This window comes from Triplophysa dalaica, chromosome 2 (genome assembly GCF_015846415.1).
Source record: "Triplophysa dalaica isolate WHDGS20190420 chromosome 2, ASM1584641v1, whole genome shotgun sequence".
Taxonomy (NCBI): Eukaryota; Metazoa; Chordata; class Actinopteri; order Cypriniformes; family Nemacheilidae; genus Triplophysa; species Triplophysa dalaica.
In genome coordinates, this window is record NC_079543.1 from 28,067,884 (window position 1) to 28,090,218 (window position 22,335).

The 22,335-nt window shown below is 41.0% G+C and overlaps 4 protein-coding genes across 10 annotated transcripts; 3 read left to right on the forward strand and 1 right to left on the reverse strand.

The window, feature by feature from the left end:
* Positions 1-735: 735 nt before the first annotated feature.
* Positions 736-5,228, reverse strand: setdb2 (SET domain bifurcated histone lysine methyltransferase 2). Of its 6 annotated transcripts, none has more exons than XM_056773062.1 (12): positions 5,123-5,228; positions 3,970-4,050; positions 3,770-3,883; positions 3,613-3,699; positions 3,375-3,510; positions 2,482-3,246; positions 2,225-2,394; positions 1,932-2,137; positions 1,821-1,854; positions 1,605-1,741; positions 1,387-1,475; positions 736-1,071 (listed from the first exon to the last, which is right to left on the reverse strand). In XM_056773062.1, the coding sequence occupies exons 2-12, from the start codon at positions 3,995-3,997 to the stop codon at positions 954-956; spliced, it is 1,884 nt and encodes a 627-aa protein (XP_056629040.1). In that variant the 5' UTR covers positions 3,998-4,050; positions 5,123-5,228; the 3' UTR covers positions 736-953. The 6 variants fall into 6 exon arrangements, with proteins under 6 accessions (XP_056629040.1, XP_056629031.1, XP_056629020.1 ...); XM_056773053.1 differs by having other exon boundaries at positions 5,117-5,219; XM_056773042.1 differs by lacking the exon at positions 5,123-5,228 and adding an exon at positions 4,212-4,292.
* LOC130440165 (uncharacterized) lies at positions 4,509-10,399 on the forward strand. Of its 2 annotated transcripts, XM_056773103.1 has the most exons (10): positions 4,509-4,580; positions 4,775-4,933; positions 5,279-5,469; positions 5,803-5,922; positions 6,022-6,254; positions 6,330-6,461; positions 6,559-6,752; positions 7,110-7,189; positions 7,981-8,064; positions 9,788-10,399. In XM_056773103.1, exons 3-10 carry the CDS (start codon positions 5,283-5,285, stop codon positions 9,931-9,933), a joined length of 1,176 nt encoding a protein of 391 aa, XP_056629081.1. In that variant the 5' UTR covers positions 4,509-4,580; positions 4,775-4,933; positions 5,279-5,282; the 3' UTR covers positions 9,934-10,399. The 2 variants fall into 2 exon arrangements, 1 of the variants encoding a protein (XP_056629081.1); XR_008909524.1 differs by having other exon boundaries at positions 4,571-4,933; positions 6,559-6,790; positions 9,788-9,841.
* A 502-nt stretch (positions 10,400-10,901) lies between these two features.
* f7l (coagulation factor VII, like) lies at positions 10,902-17,613 on the forward strand. The gene is made up of 8 exons (XM_056773092.1): positions 10,902-11,048; positions 11,130-11,293; positions 11,507-11,531; positions 11,796-11,909; positions 11,987-12,133; positions 16,320-16,411; positions 16,485-16,605; positions 16,993-17,613. The coding sequence occupies exons 1-8, from the start codon at positions 10,916-10,918 to the stop codon at positions 17,538-17,540; spliced, it is 1,344 nt and encodes a 447-aa protein (XP_056629070.1). The 5' UTR covers positions 10,902-10,915; the 3' UTR covers positions 17,541-17,613.
* A 336-nt stretch (positions 17,614-17,949) lies between these two features.
* LOC130408360 (coagulation factor VII-like) lies at positions 17,950-20,861 on the forward strand. Its single transcript, XM_056731855.1, has 8 exons — positions 17,950-18,058; positions 18,138-18,301; positions 18,528-18,552; positions 18,647-18,763; positions 19,119-19,259; positions 19,549-19,673; positions 19,776-19,896; positions 20,104-20,861. The coding sequence occupies exons 1-8, from the start codon at positions 17,998-18,000 to the stop codon at positions 20,685-20,687; spliced, it is 1,338 nt and encodes a 445-aa protein (XP_056587833.1). The 5' UTR covers positions 17,950-17,997; the 3' UTR covers positions 20,688-20,861.
* Positions 20,862-22,335: the final 1,474 nt, after the last annotated feature.

Sequence of the window (22,335 nt, forward strand, 5' to 3'; positions counted from 1 at the left end):
TACTTTTACATTCTAATTTCATCAAATGAAACCACATTTCCATAACCGCATTTTATGAAACATTCTTATATTGTTGGCTTTGTTCCTGGGTTCTTTATTTTATTCTACTCCAACCCATTAGAAGTGAGCCAAATAAATAAGTTCTCAACCACTTCTTCAGTCTTTCTAAATGCAGAAGATTTTCATTAAAGCTACAATGTAGGTGCAGGAGTCACCCCAGCATGTTTTATCCTCTGGGTCTCTTCGTTTAGCGGTCACATGTGGGTCCTTCCCAGTCAAGTTTTTTTCAGAAAAATCTATGAAATGTTTACGGTTTTATTTTGCATTTTAAGAGAATTTTATAGCTAATTGCATCGATATTAATACTGTTTTTACCCCCTGAAAACAATATTTTTTCAAATGTTTCTATGCATTATTTTAAGTTAAAAACAGAGACCAGGCTATTACAATCTTTTTTTTTAAAGCAAACGTGTAGTGAGTATAATGGAGCAACAACAAGGTTCCAGTATAGCCCTCTATAGAGTATTTTGTCATTTCCCCAGCTGTTCAGATATGAGTTGGGATTTGTGGATTTTAATGATAATCTCAAAACTATTTTTTTCTTTTAACATCATTTAACAGTAACTTTATATCCAAAACTTTTTCTTTAAAATTTTTTATTTGTAAATTAGATTTTCTTCAAACATACTAAACTCACACAAATCAGTTTCTACAGCACTAAAAACACAATGGCAATCTAATAGAAAAACTTTATTGATCTTCATCTAACCGTTAAGAAATTTATCACAAGCTATTTAAAAACATTGTCATAATCTACAGTAACCGGTCGTTCTTATTCTATTTGTTTCCTTTTTCAAAAATGTGAGTTATAAAACCACAATCCACAAACTCTCACAGACTTCCAGTAATAATAAAAGGCTTATGAAATGTATTCACAAAATTAAAATGATGTGTCAGATGATGAGTTCTTGACAGGTGGCGTTACCGCAGCGACAGGACACCTCGTGATCCGGACGACTTCCTTCCGTGTACGAATAATTCCACGTCAACTCAGTTCCAGCTTTGATCGTCCTGACAAAAGACATAAAGGTCAAGATGAGGTCAAGAAGTCAAACCCTCCTTTATTTGTTTGCATTCTGGAGACACCTGTTATACAACTTTTTTTTTTCTGCATTGATCCTGACAGCTAGGGTGTTGATGTTTGTTGTTGTGCACTAAACAGATGATGTGCTCATTATGTGTGCGCGCACACGTGCGGTTTATTCAGGTGTGATTCTAACCCAGTTCTGCGGCGATCTGCTCTCAATTCCCCACAGCGCTTACTGAAACTTCGGTCCCATCACTTCCTGTGCCAGACACGCACAGACAGTAAGTGACATGCCTCACCTGTTTGTGAAGAAGGCCACCAGTGGGAATTTTGGATCGTGCGTATCAACAAAGATGTTCTGGACAAACAGGTTGGGATCACAGCTGTGCTGCAGGTTTAAGAGGATTCATATTAAAATCATTTCACCAAAAAAACGTGAATGAATCTTGAGTCGATGGTGTCATGTGTCTATACAGAGGTACTGTAAGTGTGAGTGTGATCAAAGTAAGATGTTTACGTTGATAAATCTGGCCACGTTTCCCTCAGTGGAAGCGCTGAGATAATACACGTCTCCATCAGACGTCACCTCTCCTCCATCACGGTGTCCCTTTGATTCTGTTAATCTCATCTTCTTCCTCAACACATCTTCATTCTCTACAAACACAACAGTTTTTCATGTTTCATACGTGACGACTCCTGCATGCGTGTATGAATGCGTGTCGAGTGGCTTCACCTGCTTCGCTGCAGTCTGGAGACGAGATCACCTGCTGTTCACACAAAACACAGAAATACTGTGAGCACACCAACAAATCACACCTGTCATGAGCGACAGACAGCGAGTGACCTTGTGTTGTGTGTGTCCGGGCTGATCCGCAGGTCTCTGTATAACGGGGACATGGAGCGGAGGAGATCGCTCCGGAGGTTCTTTCCCGCTGCTCTCTGTAGGAAGTGTCCATTCATCCACCACCTCCACCTCGTCGTCAGACACCTGGGCTTCTCCGCTCTTCACAGTAACCGGCCCCACGCTCTGCTCTCGTCTCAGCACCACACCTGCACTTCGACACACACGATACACAATATAACGACGTCATGTATAAAAGCACTGTATCTATGGTGTGATGTTTCACACGCGTGTACCTGCGTAAATGCAGATGAAAGTTCCCATGTCGAGGTCGTCCTGACAACGCACGGCCCAGCCGCGGTCCAGGGTGCGAAAGACCTGCAGACGCACACGCAGTCCTCTCTGAACCACACGATTCTGACAGCGAGCCCGTTCACAGCCACACCACGGGCCGCACTCGAACAGCCTGATTACATCACACATCACGTAACGAACGACCTGACCAATCCCATCACAAGCATTAGACTTCAAACCGAAGCGTGCCTCTACTCACCCGGCGTTTACAGGCGTGTCGAGTCTCATGTGTTTGTAAGACTGATGTTCCTGCTCATCTGTTCCTCCTCTGACAGACAGCTGAAGACACGCACACTTCTGGACATCTGCGCAGCCGTCTGTGCAGTCGCAGCAGACAGAGAAGAAGGGAGCAGCGCCGAGGAAGCAGCCGTGAGGCCAGCGTTCTTTACGATAGCGAAACTCTTTGGGCCGAAGCCGGTCCACCTCGTTGCAGAGAGAAACGGGAACGGGCTCGACCCCGCGGCTCAGGTCACGCTCAAACAGAACCGACGGGGGGCCGGGAGCGTGCCGCTGCGTCTGGCGTTCTGGTACGATCTGCGGGTTGAAGGTGAAATTGTCCGGCTGAAGACGACCCAGACTGTCAGACTGCAACAGAAAATCGAGCACCGCCTCCATGGAGTGCAGGCTCCGCCCACAAGGGGCTGTGTAGAGGACCTCCAACATCTCCTCCTCCAGCTCTGTGGACGGGTGGATACGGACGCAGTGGCGCTGAAACTGGCACAGCATGGGCACCCGGAACGGATTGTGTCCCAGGAAGTGGTCAGCGTGTGCGAGCAGCAGCGGGACACACGCCGGGCTGCAGTCGTGAGGTTGGAAGTCGAGCGGGACGGGGGAATCGGGGTCCTCGGAACAGACGCTCAGAGGAGACATCAGCGCCGTCAGGTCGTGTGAACACAGAGCTTCATTCCTACTGGCTGATGACATCTGACTGTAGTCCGAGCTCGTCTCTGTGTCCTTTGAACGTCTGCAAACGTGAAATACGTTCAACACAAACTGACTGCACACATGCTTTTCCTAAAGACATCACAAAACTGAAAACAATAGATACATTTGTGCTCTTAAAAAATCTCACGAAACAGATCTAAAGCTCACTCGTCTACATGTCTGATGGGATGCTCGTGTATTGATACACACCGCGAGGCGTCCTGAAGAAGATCATCAGTCACACAGCTGTTCTTCATGTGATCAGGAGAACATTGAGACCCTTGGACGGTCACCGTTAGTATATCTGAGACACAACACTCATGTTTATTATCACAGTGATGTATACACAATTATGATGATGATGTAGATGACGTGTGTGTGTGTGTGCGTGTAGAGGAGCACAAACCTTCATCAATGAGCACCTCCTCAATGCCTTCGTTCTTCAAGACGCTGACTTCAGACTCCAGAATAATCTTCATCGCCTTTACATAATCTGACACAACATACAAAATCAATTCAATACAGATAGCTGCAGAGATTGTAGACAGAATGTGTGTGTGTACCTCTGTCTGATGCTGTGTGTGTAGTGATGGCTTCTCTTAAATCTTGCAGTAAATCCAGCAGCTGATCAAACACACCATCAACATCCATCTCCTGCCAGAAGATCCTCGCTCTCTCTGAAACAACACAATAATATAATAAAACAACACTGATCATGTGATCAAAAATGACTCCACACATGATGACAAGCAGTGATGCTTACCGGTGTCAGACTCCATCTCTGCTGTCATGTGTCTTTGTGTGAAGCGCTTCAGATGTGCTCAGCTGATCGATTATAAACTAACTTACAGATCAACACACACGACGAACATATTGTCAATTCTGCACATCGACAGAACATCGCCGTAAACCATAATCCAGCTCACAAACGCGTCGATTCTAAGCGGCGAAATATCGTTCCGATGGTGAAATGTGAAGAAAAATGAACGAAAATGTAAAACTTACTTCTTGAATGAGTTCATTGGTGTGTGAATCAACGCGGCAGAGTCACTCGTATTTTGGAGAGTCGTAAGTGATTCATTCGAACCGATTCACAAACCATTCCCTTCTTCACCACGCCGTAAATAGCACAACGCTAGTCATAATTATTATTACAATAATGAGAGCCAACTTTTTATAAATTATTCACCTTTTTACAAATATGACACGCAGAATGTCGCATGCGTATTTGATGGAACCAGTTCATTGCGAGCGGTTCACTGAATCCCGATTCGACTCTCCGAGGCTTTGTTTTCGGTTTAAGTCCAAACCAATCGACGGCCGTTTACTCAGACTAGTGTAATCGTTGATGCTCTTCGTGGATTTTTCATTTCGGTATATTTTTAATCAATCGTTTATGCGGTTATATGTTTACGTGATGTGTTTAATGAACTAAGAATAAATTCGTAATTAAGTTTCTTTAACGTTATATGTCTGTGTAATATCACATCTAATTGTTTGTATTTTATTGTCGAATAAACAAGTTTATGAACATGTGTCAGTGTATATGACGCTGCGTATGTTTATAGGTAGTAACATGAGGAGGAGAAGAATGTTTATCGGTGACGTAACGTCATTGTGTAAGTTAGTAGTAAAGCGCTCACGTGAGGTTTTATAACATTGATTCTGGAGTTGTGTAAGCAGCCGATCTATACACAGCGGGTCGCAGAAGGTCTGAATCATTCACAGTAAGAACATTTATGATATTCATTTATAGTGTAGTTGTTTAGTTTGTACAATTGTAATAGAGAAATGTGAATTATTTAAATGTTTTCCTTTACGTTACAAATATCATCGGTTATCATTTACAACAATGTTACAATCACTTACGTGTCAATAAATTAACCACAATGATAACTGCTGAAACTTACAGTCACCTTCGTTTTAACTTCATTTCAGTCTTGTGGTTTTGTAACCCTGTTTGGGTGAAGTTATTCAACGAATATAATGATTATAATAAAATAATGAAATGCTGTCTTATTTATGACACGTGACTGTGCTCAAATTATACGTTCATGTATTGTTTTGTTCAGTGAGATGTGTCCTGCGCGCGAATCCGTCGTGAACGCGCTTTGGGGAATGTGCGCAGCGGACGCGATGTCCATGCCCGTTCACTGGTTCTATAACACGCGCGACATCGCGCGAGACTTCGGTGGATGGATACGCGGATTGAACGCGCCGCGTGAACGACACCCTTCTAGCATCCTGACGCTCTCTAACACAGGTGATAAACGTCATCTTCTGTCAAACACACCATGTGATATTAACGCTTATCACATATACACTCCGGAGATATCAGAGATTACAACATATTTAAAACAAATATGTACATACACGCCTCATTAGCAACAGTTTCTATGGGCCGCTGTCGTCCGCCATATTGGAACGGTCAAAGCCAACTCGAAAACATGTCTGCAATAATTACACACATTTACAAATACAAATGACAACACAACCAGGAAAAAGATGTTTGTTAACTCATATATTTTTACTGTGAGTGAGGACAGCTGAAATGTTACCTACGCATCTACATGTTTGATAATTATATTTAATACAGGTGGCAGTGGACGTATAGGCGGGCCATCCCGTATAAGAGCTCCAGTGGTGGGAAACGTTATTCTGCATGATAAACTCAAGTTCTGGATGAATCCCAGCGGATCCGTACATTACCATCAAGGTAAAGCAGTGACCTGCCCGACTCCTCAGATTCAAATGACCTAAAGGACGATGTACGTGTCATTGTCATGAAGCTAAACATGATTCATGCGTGTTGTAGGTCTCCAGGCTGGTGAGAACACACTGAACACCCTCTGTGCTCTGAGAGTGGCGCGGGTTCTGAGCTCAGGTCAGTTCAGAAGCGTGGCAGAAGCAGACGCTCGGGCCGCCGTCCTATCAGATTATGTGAAGTTCATGACGACTCCTGGAACACACGATGACACTTATGCAGAATCCTTCCATAGATCCTTCTTCTGTGACTGGCAGGAACTCAGACCCACGTCTTCAAGAGAGGTAAAATCGTCTCTTTGTGTCAATCGTAAGGTCAGCTGAAACGTCCCATGATGTCCGATTTCAATTTCTCTTCAGGTTCTGGAGTTCGCCGAGCGGCGATCCGAGCGCATGTTAAAGGCGCCAGTTCCCGACAGTCAGTTGAATGTCATTGGCTGTCTCCCGATGGCCGTTCCATTTGTCCTCCTGTCAGCCAATGAGGAGGAGGCAGTGAGTGCTATAAATCATATTGGGTGGTGTGTGAACTGTGATCATTTTCTTCAGATGTTGCGTGCGATGTTGTGTTCATGCGAATGTGTGTGTTGAGGTATCGGCTGCGGTGGAGTTTGTGAATCTCACTCATCCTCATCCAGAGCTGAAGAAGTTTGTGTCTCTGTACGCCCGTGCGCTGTACGCCACACTGAACGGAGCGTGTGTGAAACAGCAGGCTGAGACGGCCCTGAAATCACCCGCGCTGAACGCATGGCACACGTGTCAACACTTCATACAGAGAGCTGAGAGGTTCAAAAACACCAGGATTCATTTCATCTATACACATAGTAATTAGGCAGAATTCAGGTCAAGACTAATGTTAGAACATCAACACCAACAGAATGATGTTTTAAATCATTAATAATATTTTAATAAACATCAATTGAATTCAATAAAGCAAACACTGTGATCATGTAAAGGAAAATTCTGTTAACTTTTAGGGTCATAAAAATATCTCATGTTTTATATTTTGTAGTTTAAATCAAAATTTTGATGAAATAATAATGAAAATTTGACTATAAGACAGAGTTAATCACTGAATTATCTGATGGCGTCTGTTGTAGTTGCACTTCTGAATCTGAATGATTTTCTCTGTTTATTCTTCAGTTTTTCTGGATCATCTGAGGAGCGTCTCAAGGTTCATCAGCGTGCCGTCGAGTCTCTCGGTCTCGCCTGCTACATACAAGGTTAGAAAACTCAACTCAACAGGTGGACGCACACGTGTGATTTTCACTGGACATCAGGGGCCGGATTCACGAAAATGTTCTTAAGACAAAATATAAGAACATTCGTAAGATAAAATATAGGAAGTTCGTAAAAATGTTCGTTAGTGCAATTCTCAAACATCTCTTAAAACACTCAAGTATTTTCTTAAGAACATTTTAATTTTTGTATTAAGAATAAAATAATATGATTTAACTCGCTTGCTCGTGTGGTAACTGTGTTTGTTTATCTGTACAATAAACTTAATGTGTGTAACAAGCACATCACATTCTTATAAAGCCTATATATATATTAGCACGTGATGTGTTAAACGCCATTTATGATTGAATGTTAGCTAGCGTTAAAAAATATTCTTATTGTAATATAAAAAATATTTTTAAACTTTTTCTATGCCATTACGACATAAGACTTGTGATACTCTCTGTTTCGAGTCACTTTATCCAAGAATAATGTAAAACGTACTATAATAACAATGAAAGCTAAAGTGGGATAGACCTTATTATTATGTCAAAATAAATATTCCTTAATGGGAAGTAAACGTCAAAATTATGATTCTGGCTCAAAACAATACACGTCACATGTGAAACAACCAAATACACGTATTAAACATTTTACCTTTTCAGATTTAAGACAACCGTGAGGCTGTCTTAATTTTGAGATGATATTTACGAAAGCTTTTGTTTCGAGAATTTGGATTCTTCTTAATGTATGTTTTGTGAATCCGGCCCTGATTCTTTTCTTTCTGTGTGTTCAGGAGCTGTGAGCAGTCTCTTTTACCTTGCCTACAGTTTTCATAATGATGTGACGGAGGGAATCCTGACCAACACTAACTGTGGAGGTGACTTTCTAAATGACTGTGTGTGTGTGTTATTCACTGTCATTGACTCATACAGATAACATGTCATCTGACTTAGTTTTCTGCGAAGCACAGCAGATGTTCAGCTTCTGTATTTCACACAGACATCACAAAAGCTTAATTCAGTGCACACAAGCTGTGTTGAGCTCTGAGTATTTTAACACAGAAAGCTAATTTGGGATCACATTAAATGTAAGAGTTGTTAGTGCATCAGTTTTTTATTTAAAGTCCCCGTGAACCGAGAGTTGCGATTGTTTTTACTTCCATATTTTGAAGCATTTCCGAGTGAAATGGAATTTCGAATGAGAAAGATAGTGGGTGTGGCTTTCTTTTTCAGTGATTTGATGTATAAAAACAGCCGGTGCATTTTGAAATGGATCTGGCAGTAGACTGACAGTTGAAGGGGAGGAGTTAATGGATGCTCCGCCCAAGCCGTCTAACATACGTCACTTAAAGGACAACTCCGGTGAAAAATGAACCTAGGGGTAATTAACACATCATTACCGAGTAGATCGTTCTCTGGGATGCGTTTTCATGAAAATCGAATGTAAAGAGTTTAATCTCTAAAAACAGATTAGTTTACAGCGCTAGTATATGGGGCACAGAATAAGTAAGATTAAATCGCTAGTTAATACCACTAACAAGGCTCAAAATAGCCTCACACTAACACGGTAGCATAATGAGGGTCGTTACATGCAAACCGAAGCATTGAGAACTTTGTAAGTGTACAAACAGTTTAATAAGTGGATACCTTATAAAGACAGTACATTACGCGTAAACAGACATCCGCCATCTTGAAAAAACAGTCTCGACAAGTCGACCGTGTTAGTGTGAGGCTATTTTGAGCCTTGTTAGTGGTATTAACTAGCGATTTAATTTTACTTACTCTGTGTTGTAAGTTGTCCTTTAAGATGGATGGAAGGAAGTGCCTTTTCAGAATCTGACTAAAGATTATGAGGGCACATTCATTTTTTTTAAAGAGAATGACCCACATTGATAAACTATTTACAATAAACGCTGCAATATTTCATGAAAAAATAGACATTGTATTTTTAATTTCAATGGTACCTTATAGAGTCTGGTGAAGTGAAATCATACACTTGTGAGAAAAATATTTTCTCTTAACTTATTTAAAGATTCACACGTCACGTATCCATGGCAACATACGGATCAGCACAGGAAGCTTCCCATCGGTGGTACGTTGATAACTTCAAATCTCATTGGTTCTATCGTGTCTTGTGACTACAGTTGTTCTCATATGTGTCTCATCACAAGAAATGTGAGATCCAATGAGATTTGAAGTCACCATATTTGTATCCAGCGCTCGAGTCTGTTTCTTTACATTTAGCTAAATCAGCTGAAAATATGAATGTATTCCTTTCGCAAGCGTATGGTTTCACTCCAGAAGACAATTGGATTCATCTATTGATGGATGTTTGTGCTCTTTGGTGGCTGTATTAGAAAATAACATTTTATGAAAACTACGATGTCATTTTAATAGCAAATGATTTGTGTTCAACTGAAGAAATGAAGTAATTTGTGAGGACACGAGGATGAGTAAATGAAGAATTGTGTTCTGCTGTTTTTACTCCTGTAATGTGAAGTAAATACTCTAGGAGTAAAACCATTTTGTTATTGTATTAATGGAGTATAACTGTGTGTACACTCTCACAGGGATGTAACAAGATGTGTTTTGTGTTGTCAGGTGAGAACTGTAACCGAGGGGCGGCGTTAGGAGCTCTGCTGGGTGCCAGAGGGGCGTTTATTGGCTCAGACGTGCCTCAGAAATGGAAAGATGGATTGAAAAATGCCCAGAAACCAATCTCTGTCATCCTGAACGATCTGCCCTGAAGATACTCTATAACATCATGCTTTTCATCTGTTAAAATACTTTTGCTCATAACTCTTCTTAAGTGTTAAGTGCGATGTAACCCCCTACACACACACACACAGGAAGTGTTGCCCACAGATGTGGTTTGAAACCTTCAGAGCTCATATACATGCCTGCCTGCTTCTCTCGTATTCAATATCACATCACGACCTACTTGCATAACTCATGCATTAAAAGAACCAAGATTGAGTTATTGATAAATGCGCTTTAAGAAACTGGCTTTACCCTGAAAAAGATCTGATGATGCGCTGAGATGGACGTGTGTGCATTTTAAATGAAGTCTACGCAAACAACACGAAGTTTGCATATTAAAAATAAGGATACAAATATTTATAAATATATATGCATATAGGTTTCTCTGCATTATAATTATTTATCTTTATTTATGTTTCTATATATTTATGCAAATAAATGTGATTAAACAGGCTTGTTAAATGAGTTTGTGTTGTTTACTGTGCACGCTAGTGATAATATTTGCGCAACAATAAACTTACTTCTTTCTTTTACAAGTGTTCTAGCTGTGATAATATTTGAGATTTGACTGTAACTTCATGTGATGCGTCTTGAACGTGCGACAGTGAGCTAAATTCTGTTGTGCGTTTCATCTAACCACACACACGTCTCATAGATGTGTGACACTTCAAAAGATATTTCATACAGCAGTAGCGTGTGAAAGAAAAATCCAGGCACCAGAACATTAAAAGTCTTTTGCAAAGTGACAGAAAAGCTATAAAGCCGAGTGTGATATGAAAAGAAACAGATCTCTCATTCGCATCATTTTCATTCGTGGAACATTTGATGGGTGAAGCGGAAAGACTTTTATAATCTGATGGTTTGTGGTGCAGTGGTGTGTAATGTGTTAAATTTGAGGACAGAGAGATGATGTCTCCATCTGCTGTCGACTTCATGTAAAGCTTCAGTGGAAATGTGTTGTGAAATCAGATGAGTTTACATTTGAGGAACACGCTGGACTTTGATCTTGAAACAAAAAACATCATGGAGTCAAACCTGAACAGACTCTTATACACCGTTGTCATTCTGCTCGCTATCCCAGCGTGCTTTGCGCTTTCATCAGGTGAGACTAAAGAATTTAAGACTGATGTGTTTTGTGTTTGTGTGATGTTTCCTCACCGTGTGTCCGATTCCTCTTCCTCAGTGTTCCTGCAGAAGTCTGATGCCAGTCGTGTGATAACACATCGCGTTCGGCGAGCAAACTCCTTCCTGGAGGAGCTGAAGCTGGGAGATCTGGAAAGAGAGTGTCTGGAGGAGATCTGCTCCTACGAGGAGGCCAGAGAGATCTTCAGTGTCCCCGAGCAACTGGTGAGATCATAAAAAAAAACATTCATCATGACAGATGAAAGCTCTGTTTTTATTCTTCCATTCAGATCAGATGTTAGATTCTATCAAAACTTCTGAACATTTTGATGGTTATGGACTGACAATAAATTCAAACTCATTTCTGATACCTTAGATAAAATGAAGGCTTACTTATTCATTGTGAATTTTTGTTCTAATGCTCATGTTGCGTTTCAGGAGGACTTCTGGAGGAGATATACAGGTACACTCTGACATTTCAGAAATCATGACATGATCATTAAGAAAATGATTTCTGGTATAGAATGAAATGTGTTATGGTCATATCTAGAGATCACATGATCATCAGAGTGACTCTTTTGACTTGAGCCAGCCCAGTAAACAATCACAGAGCAACCACCTTTAGCAACCACATCTAGCAACTGCAAAGCAACATGTTAAAAGAACACAAGGAACATGTTAGCAACTGTATAGTATAGATATAAAAACGTGTTGTTTGACTCTTCAGAACCAGATCCGTGTCAGTCGAACCCTTGTCAGAACGGAGCTACGTGCGTTCATCAGGTCAACACGTACATCTGTATATGTACAGTCAATTATGAGGGGCGGAACTGTAACAAAGGTAATGCTAACACGCACAACATCAGTAGCAGTGTTACACTTAACATCTACACTACATTAATTCTGTCCTTCCCACAGAAATATTTCCACACAGTTCCTACCGCTGTTTGTACAAGAACGGCGGCTGTGATCATTTCTGTACTGAGATCAGTGAGTCCACGCGTGAGTGTGAATGTGCACCAGGATACAGACTGCAGGCAGATAACACAAGCTGTGTGCCTGAAGGTCTGTCTCAAACATACACACACACAAACATCTTTGAAGAGTAACAGAGTAACAGAGAGTCGGGCGTATAGTAAAAGAACGTTGAGTGTACAGTAACAGAGTGTTGAGTGTACAGTAACTGAGCATCATGTGTTGAGTGTACAGTAACAGAGCTTTGAGTGTACAGTAATAGAGTGTTGGGTGTACAGTAACAGAGCTTTGAGTGTACAGTAACAGAACGTTGAGTGTACAGTAACAGAGTGTTGAGTGTACAGTAACTGAGCATCATGTGTTGAGTGTACAGTAACAGAGCTTTGAGTGTACAGTAATAGAGTGTTGGGTGTACAGTAACAGCGTTGTGTGTATAGAAAAAGAGCCTTGAGTGTACAGTAACAGAGCGTTGAGTGTACAGTAAGAGAGCGTTGAGTGTACAGTAAGAGAGCGTTGAGTGTACAGCAACAGAGGGTTGAGTGTACAGTAACTGAGCATCATGTGTTGAGTGTACAGTAACAGAGCTTTGAGTGTACAGTAATAGAGTGTTGGGTGTACAGTAACAGCATTGTGTGTATAGTAAAAGAGCCTTGAGTGTACAGTAACAGAGTGTTGAGTGTACAGTAACTGAGCATCATGTGTTGAGTGTACAGTAACAGAGCTTTGAGTGTACAGTAATAGAGTGTTGGGTGTACAGTAACAGCATTGTGTGTATAGAAAAAGAGCCTTGAGTGTACAGTAACAGAACGTTGAGTGTACAGTAACAGAGCGTTGAGTGTACAGTAACTGAGCATTATGTGTTGAGTGTACAGTAACAGAGCTTTGAGTGTACAGTAATAGAGTGTTGGGTGTACAGTAACAGCATTGTGTGTATAGTAAAAGAGCCTTGAGTGTACAGTAACAGAGCGTTGAGTGTACAGTAACTGAGCATCATGTGTTGAGTGTACAGTAACAGAGCTTTGAGTGTACAGTAATAGAGTGTTGAGTGTACAGTAACAGAGCTTTGAGTGTACAGTAATAGAGTGTTGGGTGTACAGTAACAGAGCTTTGAGTGTACAGTAATAGAGTGTTGGGTGTACAGTAACAGAGCTTTGAGTGTACAGTAATAGAGTGTTGGGTGTACAGTAACAGCATTGTGTGTATAGTAAAAGAGCCTTGAGTGTACAGTAACAGAGCGTTGAGTGTACAGTAACTGAGCATCATGTGTTGAGTGTACAGTAACAGAGCTTTGAGTGTACAGTAATAGAGTGTTGAGTGTACAGTAACAGAGCTTTGAGTGTACAGTAATAGAGTGTTGAGTGTACAGTAACAGAGCTTTGAGTGTACAGTAATAGAGTGTTGGGTGTACAGTAACAGCATTGTGTGTATAGTAAAAGAGCGTTGAGTGTACAGTAACAGAGTGTTGAGTGTACAGTAACTGAGCATCATGTGTTGAGTGTACAGTAACAGAGCTTTGAGTGTACAGTAATAGAGTGTTGGGTGTACAGTAACAGCATTGTTTGTATAGTAAAAGAGCCTTGAGTGTACAGTAACAGAGCGTTGAGTGTACAGTAACTGAGCATCATGTGTTGAGTGTACAGTAACAGAGCTTTGAGTGTACAGTAATAGAGTGTTGAGTGTACAGTAACAGAGCTTTGAGTGTACAGTAACTGAGCATCATGTGTTGAGTGTACAGTAACAGAGCTTTGAGTGTACAGTAATAGAGTGTTGGGTGTACAGTAACAGCATTGTGTGTATAGTCAAAGAGCGTTGAGTGTACAGTAACTGAGCATCATGTGTTGAGTGTACAGTACCAGAGCTTTGAGTGTACAGTAATAGAGTGTTGAGTGTACAGTAACAGAGCTTTGAGTGTACAGTAATAGAGTGTTGGGTGTACAGTAACAGCATTGTGTGTATAGTAAAAGAGCCTTGAGTGTACAGTAACAGAGCGTTGAGTGTACAGTAACTGAGCATCATGTGTTGAGTGTACAGTAACAGAGCTTTGAGTGTACAGTAATAGAGTGTTGGGTGTACAGTAACAGCGTTGTGTGTATAGAAAAAGAGCCTTGAGTGTACAGTAACAGAGCGTTGAGTGTACAGTAAGAGAGCGTTGAGTGTACAGCAACAGAGGGTTGAGTGTCTAGTAACAGAGCATTGAGTGTACAGTAACAGAACGTTGAGTGTACAGTAATAGAGTTTTGAGTGTACAGTAAGAGAACGTTGAGTGTACAGTAACAGAGGGTTGAGTGTACAGTAAGAGAGCGTTGAGTGTACAGTAACAGAGGGTTGAGTGTCTAGTAACAGAGCGTTGAGTGTACAGTAACAGAACGTTGAGTGTACAGTAATAGAGTTTTGAGTGTACAGTAACAGAACGTTGAGTGTACAGTAACAGAGCGTTGAGTGTACAGTAAGAGAGCGTTGAGTGTACAGTAACAGAGGGTTGAGTGTCTAGTAACAGAGCGTTGAGTGTACAGTAACAGAACGTTGAGTGTACAGTAACAGAGCATTGAGTGCACAGTAATACAGCTTTGAGTGTATAGTAAAGCGTTGAGTGTACGTAACATCTTCGTGTGTATATGAAACGGAGCGTTGAGTGTACAGTAACACAGCTTGGGTGAATAGCAAATCGTTGAGTTTACAGTTACATAGAGTCAAGTGTACAGTAACACAGCGTTGAGTGTATAATAACAAAGTTTTAAGTGTAAAGTATCAGAGAGTCTAGTGTCCAGTAACAGAGCTTTGAGTGTACAGTAACAGAGTGTTGAGTGTTCAGTAACAGCGTTGTTTGTATAGTAAAAGAGCGTTGAGTGTACAGTAAAAGAGCGCTGAGTGTACAGTAACAGAGCGTTGAGTGTACAGTAACAGAGCGTTGAGTGTACAGTAACAGAGGGTTGAGTGTACAGTAACAGCGTTGTTTGTATAGTAAAAGAGCCTTGAGTGTACAGTAACAGAGCGTTGAGTGTACAGTAACTGAGCATCATGTGTTGAGTGTACAGTAACAGAGCTTTGAGTGTACAGTAATAGAGTGTTGAGTGTACAGTAACAGAGCTTTGAGTGTACAGTAATAGAGTGTTGGGTGTACAGTAACAGCATTGTGTGTATAGTAAAAGAGCCTTGAGTGTACAGTAACAGAGCGTTGAGTGTACAGTAACTGAGCATCATGTGTTGAGTGTACAGTAACAGAGCTTTGAGTGTACAGTAATAGAGTGTTGGGTGTACAGTAACAGCGTTGTGTGTATAGTAAAAGAGCCTTGAGTGTACAGTAACAGAGCGTTGAGTGTACAGTAACTGAGCATCATGTGTTGAGTGTACAGTAACAGAGCTTTGAGTGTACAGTAATAGAGTGTTGGGTGTACAGTAACAGCGTTGTGTGTACAGTAAGAGAGCGTTGAGTGTACAGCAACAGAGGGTTGAGTGTCTAGTAACAGAGCATTGAGTGTACAGTAACAGAACGTTGAGTGTACAGTAACAGAGCGTTGAGTGTACAGTAACTGAGCATTATGTGTTGAGTGTACAGTAACAGAGCTTTGAGTGTACAGTAATAGAGTGTTGGGTGTACAGTAACAGCGTTGTGTGTATAGTAAAAGAGCCTTGAGTGTACAGTAACAGAGCGTTGAGTGTACAGTAACTGAGCATCATGTGTTGAGTGTACAGTAACAGAGAGTCTAGTGTACAGTAACAGAGCGTTGAGTGTACAGTAACAGAACGTTGAGTGTACAGTAACAGCGTCGTGTGTATAGTAAAAGAGCGTTGAGTGTACAGTAAAACAGCTAAGAGTGTATAGTAATAGAGCGCTGAGAGTACAGTTACAGTGTCATGTGTATAGTAACAGACCGTTGAGTGTACAGTAACACAGCTTCAAGTGTATAGTAAAGCATTGAGTTTACAGTAACAGAGAGTCAAGTGTAAAGTAACATAGCAACGCATATATAGTAACACAGTGTTGAATAAACAGTAACAGAGGATCAAGTGAACAGTAACACAGCGTAGAGTGTATAACAAGAAGTGATTGTGTACAGTAACAGAGCATCATGTGTTGAGTGTACAGCAACATAGCGTGGAGTGTACAGTAACAGAGTGCCGAGTGTACAGTAACAGAGCTTTGAGTGTACAGTAAAAGAGAGTCGAGTGTACAGTAACACAGGCAAGTACACCGTTGTTTTCTGCAAATTTCGTAGTAGAAGTGCAAACTAACATTGTTATTGTGGTGTGATGTCATACTCTGTTATGTTTTCAGACATGTTCCCATGTGGCAGGTTGAAAGATGTGACTGTAGGGCCGAGGATAATAAAGGGTGACGTGTGTCCGAAAGGACAGTGTCCATGGCAGGTGAGGTTTAGTGAGATAAAGACACACAGGAGTATCAAACAGAAGCTTGTTTCTCAGACTCTTTCTCTCACAGGCTTTACTGGAGTACAAAGGAGAATATAAATGTGGAGGTGTCATTGTAGATTCTCAGTGGATTGCCACGGCAGCTCACTGTGTTTGGGGGAAGGAGACATCCCATCTACAAGTGACAGTCGGTAAGAAATGATGACTACGGTATAGAGCCGATTCTTCATTACAGGTCTTTGTCTTTACAGGGTCACACAAACATGAATACACTCTCATTGTGCGAAAACCACTAGCATTCTTCTCAACATGATTTGTGTTGCACGGGCCGACGAAATGTTCATTTTTGGATAAACTATTTCTTTATAACTAGTTCAGTATTGACTTATTTTTTTCAGTTTAACAAGACCATGGATGAAATCGTGAACAAGGCAGCAACATTTCAATGTTTTGAATGTATTGCAGGTTCCCTGTTGGTGGTTTTCCTCCCACACTTTCAGTTCTAAGATGAAGGTTCGAGTGAATCTATAACTCCCTTTATAATCTTCCCTTTGAGTCTAATTTTGTCTTTCTCGTAGGTGAACACATCCGCTTGAAAGAAGAAGGAACTGAGCAGATAAGGAAAGTGTCTAAAGTTTTGATTCATCCATTCTACAATCACTCCATCACTGACTCTGACATCGCTCTGCTGCATCTGTTCAGCCCCGTCACGTTCGGCCCTTACGCTCTTCCTATATGCCTTCCGCCCGCTAACGGCACGTTTGCTCGCACATTAGGAGCCATTCGAATGGCCATGGTCAGTGGGTGGGGTCGCCTGGCTCAGTCTGGACCTTCATCCATGGTTCTTCAAAGGCTGGAGGTGCCAAAGGTCTCTTCAGATGAGTGTAGGACCGAGTCGGGGCTGAAGATCACAAGGAACATGCTCTGTGCTGGTTTCACAGAAGGAGGACGAGACTCTTGTCAGGGTGACAGCGGAGGACCTCTGGTTACTCGTTATAAAAACACCTGGTTTTTGACGGGCATTGTGAGTTGGGGTAAAGGCTGTGCACACTCTGGTGTCTATGGCATCTACACACGCGTGTCTGTCTTTGTGAATTGGATTACGAAGACTGTGAAAACTGCATGAGTTACATGAGTTTCATTTTTTTTTATTAAATGTAAAATGTATAAAGGTAAAAAAATAAACAATAAAAACATTGTCATCTTGTAACACGTAGCTTTATTTCTAGGTTTATCTGTTGTTAAATAATAACCTGTTAAAACCAAAAAACATCCAACTGGTTTCACAACAACAAAGATGGAATCTTAACATCAAATGCTTAAATAAAAGTGACACGATACCCTATTTGTAAAAATGCGACAGGTCATTTTGGGTGGACCATAAAACACTAGCAACTACACATCAAAAAACACACCGACATGAGACGAGAACATGAAATAAAGATAAAGACAAAATTTTGTGCTGTGAATACAGTGTCATATTTGTAGTTTGGTATGGGAGGGTTTAGGGGTGGAGAGTGTTTAAGACCTTTGAACGCACAGCACACAGGTCGAGACGGGTTCAGATTAAACCGCTGGTCAACATGTGTCTTCTGTCTTTGTCGTTCGTGATCTTGAGTCTCCGCTGCTGTCATTCAGCTTCAGGTAAAACTCCACAGAACACAGACACATTCAGCAGTGCTCTTGAGATGAGAATCATGTCCTCCTGTGATATGTTCTCTAGTGTTTGAACGGAGAGATGAAGCTCACGGAGTCTTGAACCGGATCAAGAGAGAAAACTCGGGCTGGTTTGAGGAGCTGAAGATGGGGAACCTGGAGAGGGAGTGTCTGGAGGAGAAATGCTCTTTCGAGGAGGCGCGGGAGGTTTTTGAACACACAGAGGCGACGGTCAGTATTACACAACAGTGACAGAAATACATGTTCATTCTGTTGGCTTCGTGCGATGTGCTGAAACTCCTTTTTACTGTTACGCTGGGGGGAAAACGGCATGCTGGGTATTGAATGTGAGGTCAAATTAAATTGACAATTTTTCCTATAAAATAATTGTATTTATATTTTTGTATATTTTATAAGCTCAATGCCACACTACTATCTATTCTTTGTCTCCACACAGAATGAGTTCTGGAAAACCAACAGTGGTGAGAATGAAAACAATCCTTAAAGAAAGTGAAATCCTCATGCATTCCATATTATATCGATGATGAAATTTTTGTGTGTTTGTCTGTGTTAAAGTGAAAGATCACTGTTTATCAAACCCGTGTCAAAATAACGGCATGTGCGTAAATCAGAATGCAGAATTCTACATGTGTATGTGCACACCGGGCTTCAGTGGACGAAACTGTGAACAGGGTAAGAACTTTACACAAAACAGTTATTCTTCACTATTTATAAAAGTTTAGATCTAAAAACTAATATTTGTAAAAAAAAATACAAAGAATATATTTCAATTCATATTTTCTCTAAAGTTGTTTGAATATAATTTTATCAGAATATGACACGTTGTGTAAACACAATTTGTGAAGAGTTTAGAACTGATTCTGGGATTAATGCATTTATGAGTAAAGTGTATGTGAAAGGGCATTCATGTCTTTATCTAAACAGTGTTGTGAAAGATGTTTGGGTCTTTAGAAAGACTCTGTGTTAACAGTCACATCCAAATGCAATCATGAATCACACACAGAACCGGCTGTTTATGTTATTTCAGTAATGAAAGATGTTCCCAATTCATGTCTACATGATAACGGTGGATGTGAACACTTCTGTACGGACGCCAGCAGTCACAGAAACTGCTCGTGTGCTGATGGATATTTCACGGGATCAAACGGATACAGCTGTCTGACACATGGTGAGAAACATCACAGATATCATATATTAGTTATATTTTCAGCTCTATTTTCTTTTTTATACATATTTTTCATTTAAAAAGTTGCAATATATTGCAATATGTATCGTATCGAAAGGCATTGCAATACATTTTATCGTGATATGTATCGTATCCCAATAAGCAGCCCTATTCAGTATTGTGATTTGAAAAACATTCAGTGGCGGTTTACAAACACAACCAGGAGTTTATTTACACTTAAATAATGCAGAATTCCCTCATTCAAACAATACAAAAATTACATGTGTTACAGAAGCTTTTCCATGCGGGAAGGTTCCACTTCTTCAGGGTGGAAGCGGAGATAAAAAACTTCAGCAAGACACAAGATCTCGTATCGTTGGTGGAACCGAATGTCCTAAAGGTCACTGTCCGTGGCAGGTACCGTCAGCCAATCAGAATTCACATGTGTATGTCTCAAATTGGACCGTACAGTCAAACACATGTGTGTGTGCATGTTTGTGTGTGTGTGTTGATGGGCAGGTGTTGCTGAAGTACGGTGAGAAGGGTTTCTGTGGTGGTGTGATCGTAAAGCCCTCGTGGATTCTCACGGCTTCTCACTGTCTGGAAAAACTCAAAGTCAAGTTTCTCAAGATAGTGGCAGGTACATGCACATCTTCAGCATCTCAATGTGTACAGCAGACTGATCTGAGATCAGACGTGTGACACCGAGCTCAGATTTGTCTATCAAAAGTCAATATTATGAAGATCTCAATATGAACTCTCATCACATTTGTTTTACCTCTGGAATCTAATTTCACACTCTATACTCTTTGTGTGTTTTCTCGATTGTGTTTTCTCTGTGACTCAGGAGAGCATGACGTTGAGGTGGAAGAGGGAACGGAGCAGGTCATTCAGGTGGAGGAGATCATCATGCACCCCGAATACGTTTCAATGACTGCAGACAGCGATATCGCATTACTACGCTTGCGCAGCCCCATCGTCTACAGCGCATACGCAGTTCCCGTTTGTCTGCCGCTGCGAGACATGGCCGAGCGTGAGCTGTGGGCCGTCAGCATGCACGTGGTCAGTGGCTGGGGCAAACGCAGCGAGAACGGACCAACCTCACGATTACTGCGACGTTTGATGGTTCCACGTATCCGCACACAGGAGTGTAAGGAGATAAGCAACGTGTCGCTCACTAATAACATGTTCTGTGCTGGATACATCGAGGGGAAGCAGGACTCGTGTAAAGGGGACAGCGGTGGTCCGCTGGTGACCCCCTACAGAAACACCACATTTCTATTGGGTATAGTGAGCTGGGGTAAAGGATGTGCTCGCCCGGGATCTTACGGCATTTACACACGAATCTCCAACTACCTTCAATGGATCCATGAACACACATCAAACAACTCTACAACAGCATATATTGAGCTTGAAAAACAACACAAATGAACGTCATCATCGTTCACATCTTCCTATTTATATCTCATGTGATTATTTTGTCTACTGCGCGATTTCTCTAGTCTTGGCATCTTTATCTAACCAAAAATCTCAAGTTAAACGTATATGTTGTGCAACTTTACTGTAGAGGACATACACCAAAAGAAATAAATGAAGTGACCTAAAGCGTTTGGCCTTTTTTTCTTTGTTGGTTGCATGGAAACCTTTTAACACACTGTACATATTGGCATTTAAAAAATAATATAATTTTTAAGTACACAGCTAAAAATCATAATAATTAAAGTATTTAACATTCCATTCCATTCCATTTTCTACCGCTTATCCGAACTACCTCGGGTCACGGGGAGCCTGCGCCTATCTCAGGAGTCATCGGGCATCAAGGCAGGATACACCCTGGATGGAGTGCCAACCCATCGCAGGGCACACACACTCACTCATTCACTCACGCACTCACACCCTACGGACAATTTTTTCCAGAGATGCCAATAGTATTTAACATCATAGATATAAATAACTAGATTACGCATTATCATGTGTTTCCATGGTCCGCCATAAGAAGGCCATCCGATATATTGGAACGGTGTGAGCTGGTCTGTGTTGCCAAGTCTATGGCTTTCCAGTGGACATGGGTTACTGTGTACATGTTGCTCTGGTTTGTTTTATCCACAGGTTCGGAGTGGAAGGATTTAGTTATATAGCTGCAAGTCTTAAGATGATTTTATTTGTGAATGTTGAGTTCTGTTATGTGGACTAGAGACGTTAGGCTTGTGATGAAGAATTTTGTTTCGAAGATCTGGCAACCCTGCCAAGCCGATTGGTTAACACTCAAGAGAAAGCTGACCATGTATGATTATGAAAACATATTTGTTCTTGTGTAAACTCAAACATTAAATTTGCTTCACTAATACAGGACAACAACGAAAGGGTATCTGTGCAAAGTTGTCAATGACGTCAGTTGACCGCTCCGAGATGGCCGACGCGTGTACATGACTTTAGCACTTGAATGAGACATCTAGTTAATTATATCTATGTTTTACATAAAGACACTTTTTGACCTATTTTGTCATTATGGCAAAGCACCTGCATGGTTTGTTTTTTGTTAGTTTTGTCCTTCTCAGAGATATAAATTGCTGTACCAAATATGTCTTCTTTTAAATTTTGGGCATCTGAATCAACCTCTACTCGACCCTGCTAACTGCACCTTACATAGACAAAATCAGACCACCAAATAACGTAGATTTGTGGTTGTGGTTACACAAGGCGTTTCAGGCAGGTCTGGTTGAGCTTTTGCTTTTAAATAGAATGCATCTGCTGTTCCGACACTGTATTTTTTGCAATTTTACGTGTCCAATATATGCAAGGGCGACTTATAACGCAAACACATAAAAACACGTCTTCGCGCCCTATGACCCCTTTCAGCTGAAAATATTTGTCTGGGACATTCTACCGGAAACATACATGTACCCTAACAGGGCCTGATACTTTAGCTCGTTCTCCTCATAAAAAAATCATACAAAAACAAGCTTAAAATCAAACGATTCAATGAAAGAACTTACCGTTGATCTGTGTCAGCTTCACCTCAGTCAAATGATGTAATTTCCTCCGAGTCACACACATCTTAAGTCGAGTTTTATGTAAA

What these genes read in the sequence shown, in the direction of transcription:
- setdb2 (XM_056773062.1), bottom strand. Translation starts at nt 3,997, where the DNA reads ATGACAGCAGAGATGGAGTCTGACACCG. An exon ending in AGAGATGGAGTCTGACACCG is followed by an intron (nt 3,884 to 3,969) that starts GTAAGCATCACT and finishes GTGTTGTTTCAG; the next exon opens with AGAGAGCGAGGATCTTCTGG. An exon ending in GTGGCCTTCTTCACAAACAG is followed by an intron (nt 1,072 to 1,386) that starts GTGAGGCATGTC and finishes GTCTTTTGTCAG; the next exon opens with GACGATCAAAGCTGGAACTG.
- LOC130440165 (XM_056773103.1), top strand. Translation starts at nt 5,283, where the DNA reads ATGTGTCCTGCGCGCGAATCCGTCGTGAACGCGCTTTGGGGAATGTGC. An exon ending in ATCCGTACATTACCATCAAG is followed by an intron (nt 5,923 to 6,021) that starts GTAAAGCAGTGA and finishes TGCGTGTTGTAG; the next exon opens with GTCTCCAGGCTGGTGAGAAC. An exon ending in GACCCACGTCTTCAAGAGAG is followed by an intron (nt 6,255 to 6,329) that starts GTAAAATCGTCT and finishes ATTTCTCTTCAG; the next exon opens with GTTCTGGAGTTCGCCGAGCG.
- f7l (XM_056773092.1), top strand. Translation starts at nt 10,916, where the DNA reads ATGAGTTTACATTTGAGGAACACGCTGGACTTTGATCTTGAAACAAAA. An exon ending in GGGGCGGAACTGTAACAAAG is followed by an intron (nt 11,910 to 11,986) that starts GTAATGCTAACA and finishes TCCTTCCCACAG; the next exon opens with AAATATTTCCACACAGTTCC. An exon ending in CCATCTACAAGTGACAGTCG is followed by an intron (nt 16,606 to 16,992) that starts GTAAGAAATGAT and finishes TCTTTCTCGTAG; the next exon opens with GTGAACACATCCGCTTGAAA.
- LOC130408360 (XM_056731855.1), top strand. Translation starts at nt 17,998, where the DNA reads ATGTGTCTTCTGTCTTTGTCGTTCGTGATCTTGAGTCTCCGCTGCTGT. An exon ending in CTGCTGTCATTCAGCTTCAG is followed by an intron (nt 18,059 to 18,137) that starts GTAAAACTCCAC and finishes TATGTTCTCTAG; the next exon opens with TGTTTGAACGGAGAGATGAA. An exon ending in TGGACGAAACTGTGAACAGG is followed by an intron (nt 18,764 to 19,118) that starts GTAAGAACTTTA and finishes ATGTTATTTCAG; the next exon opens with TAATGAAAGATGTTCCCAAT.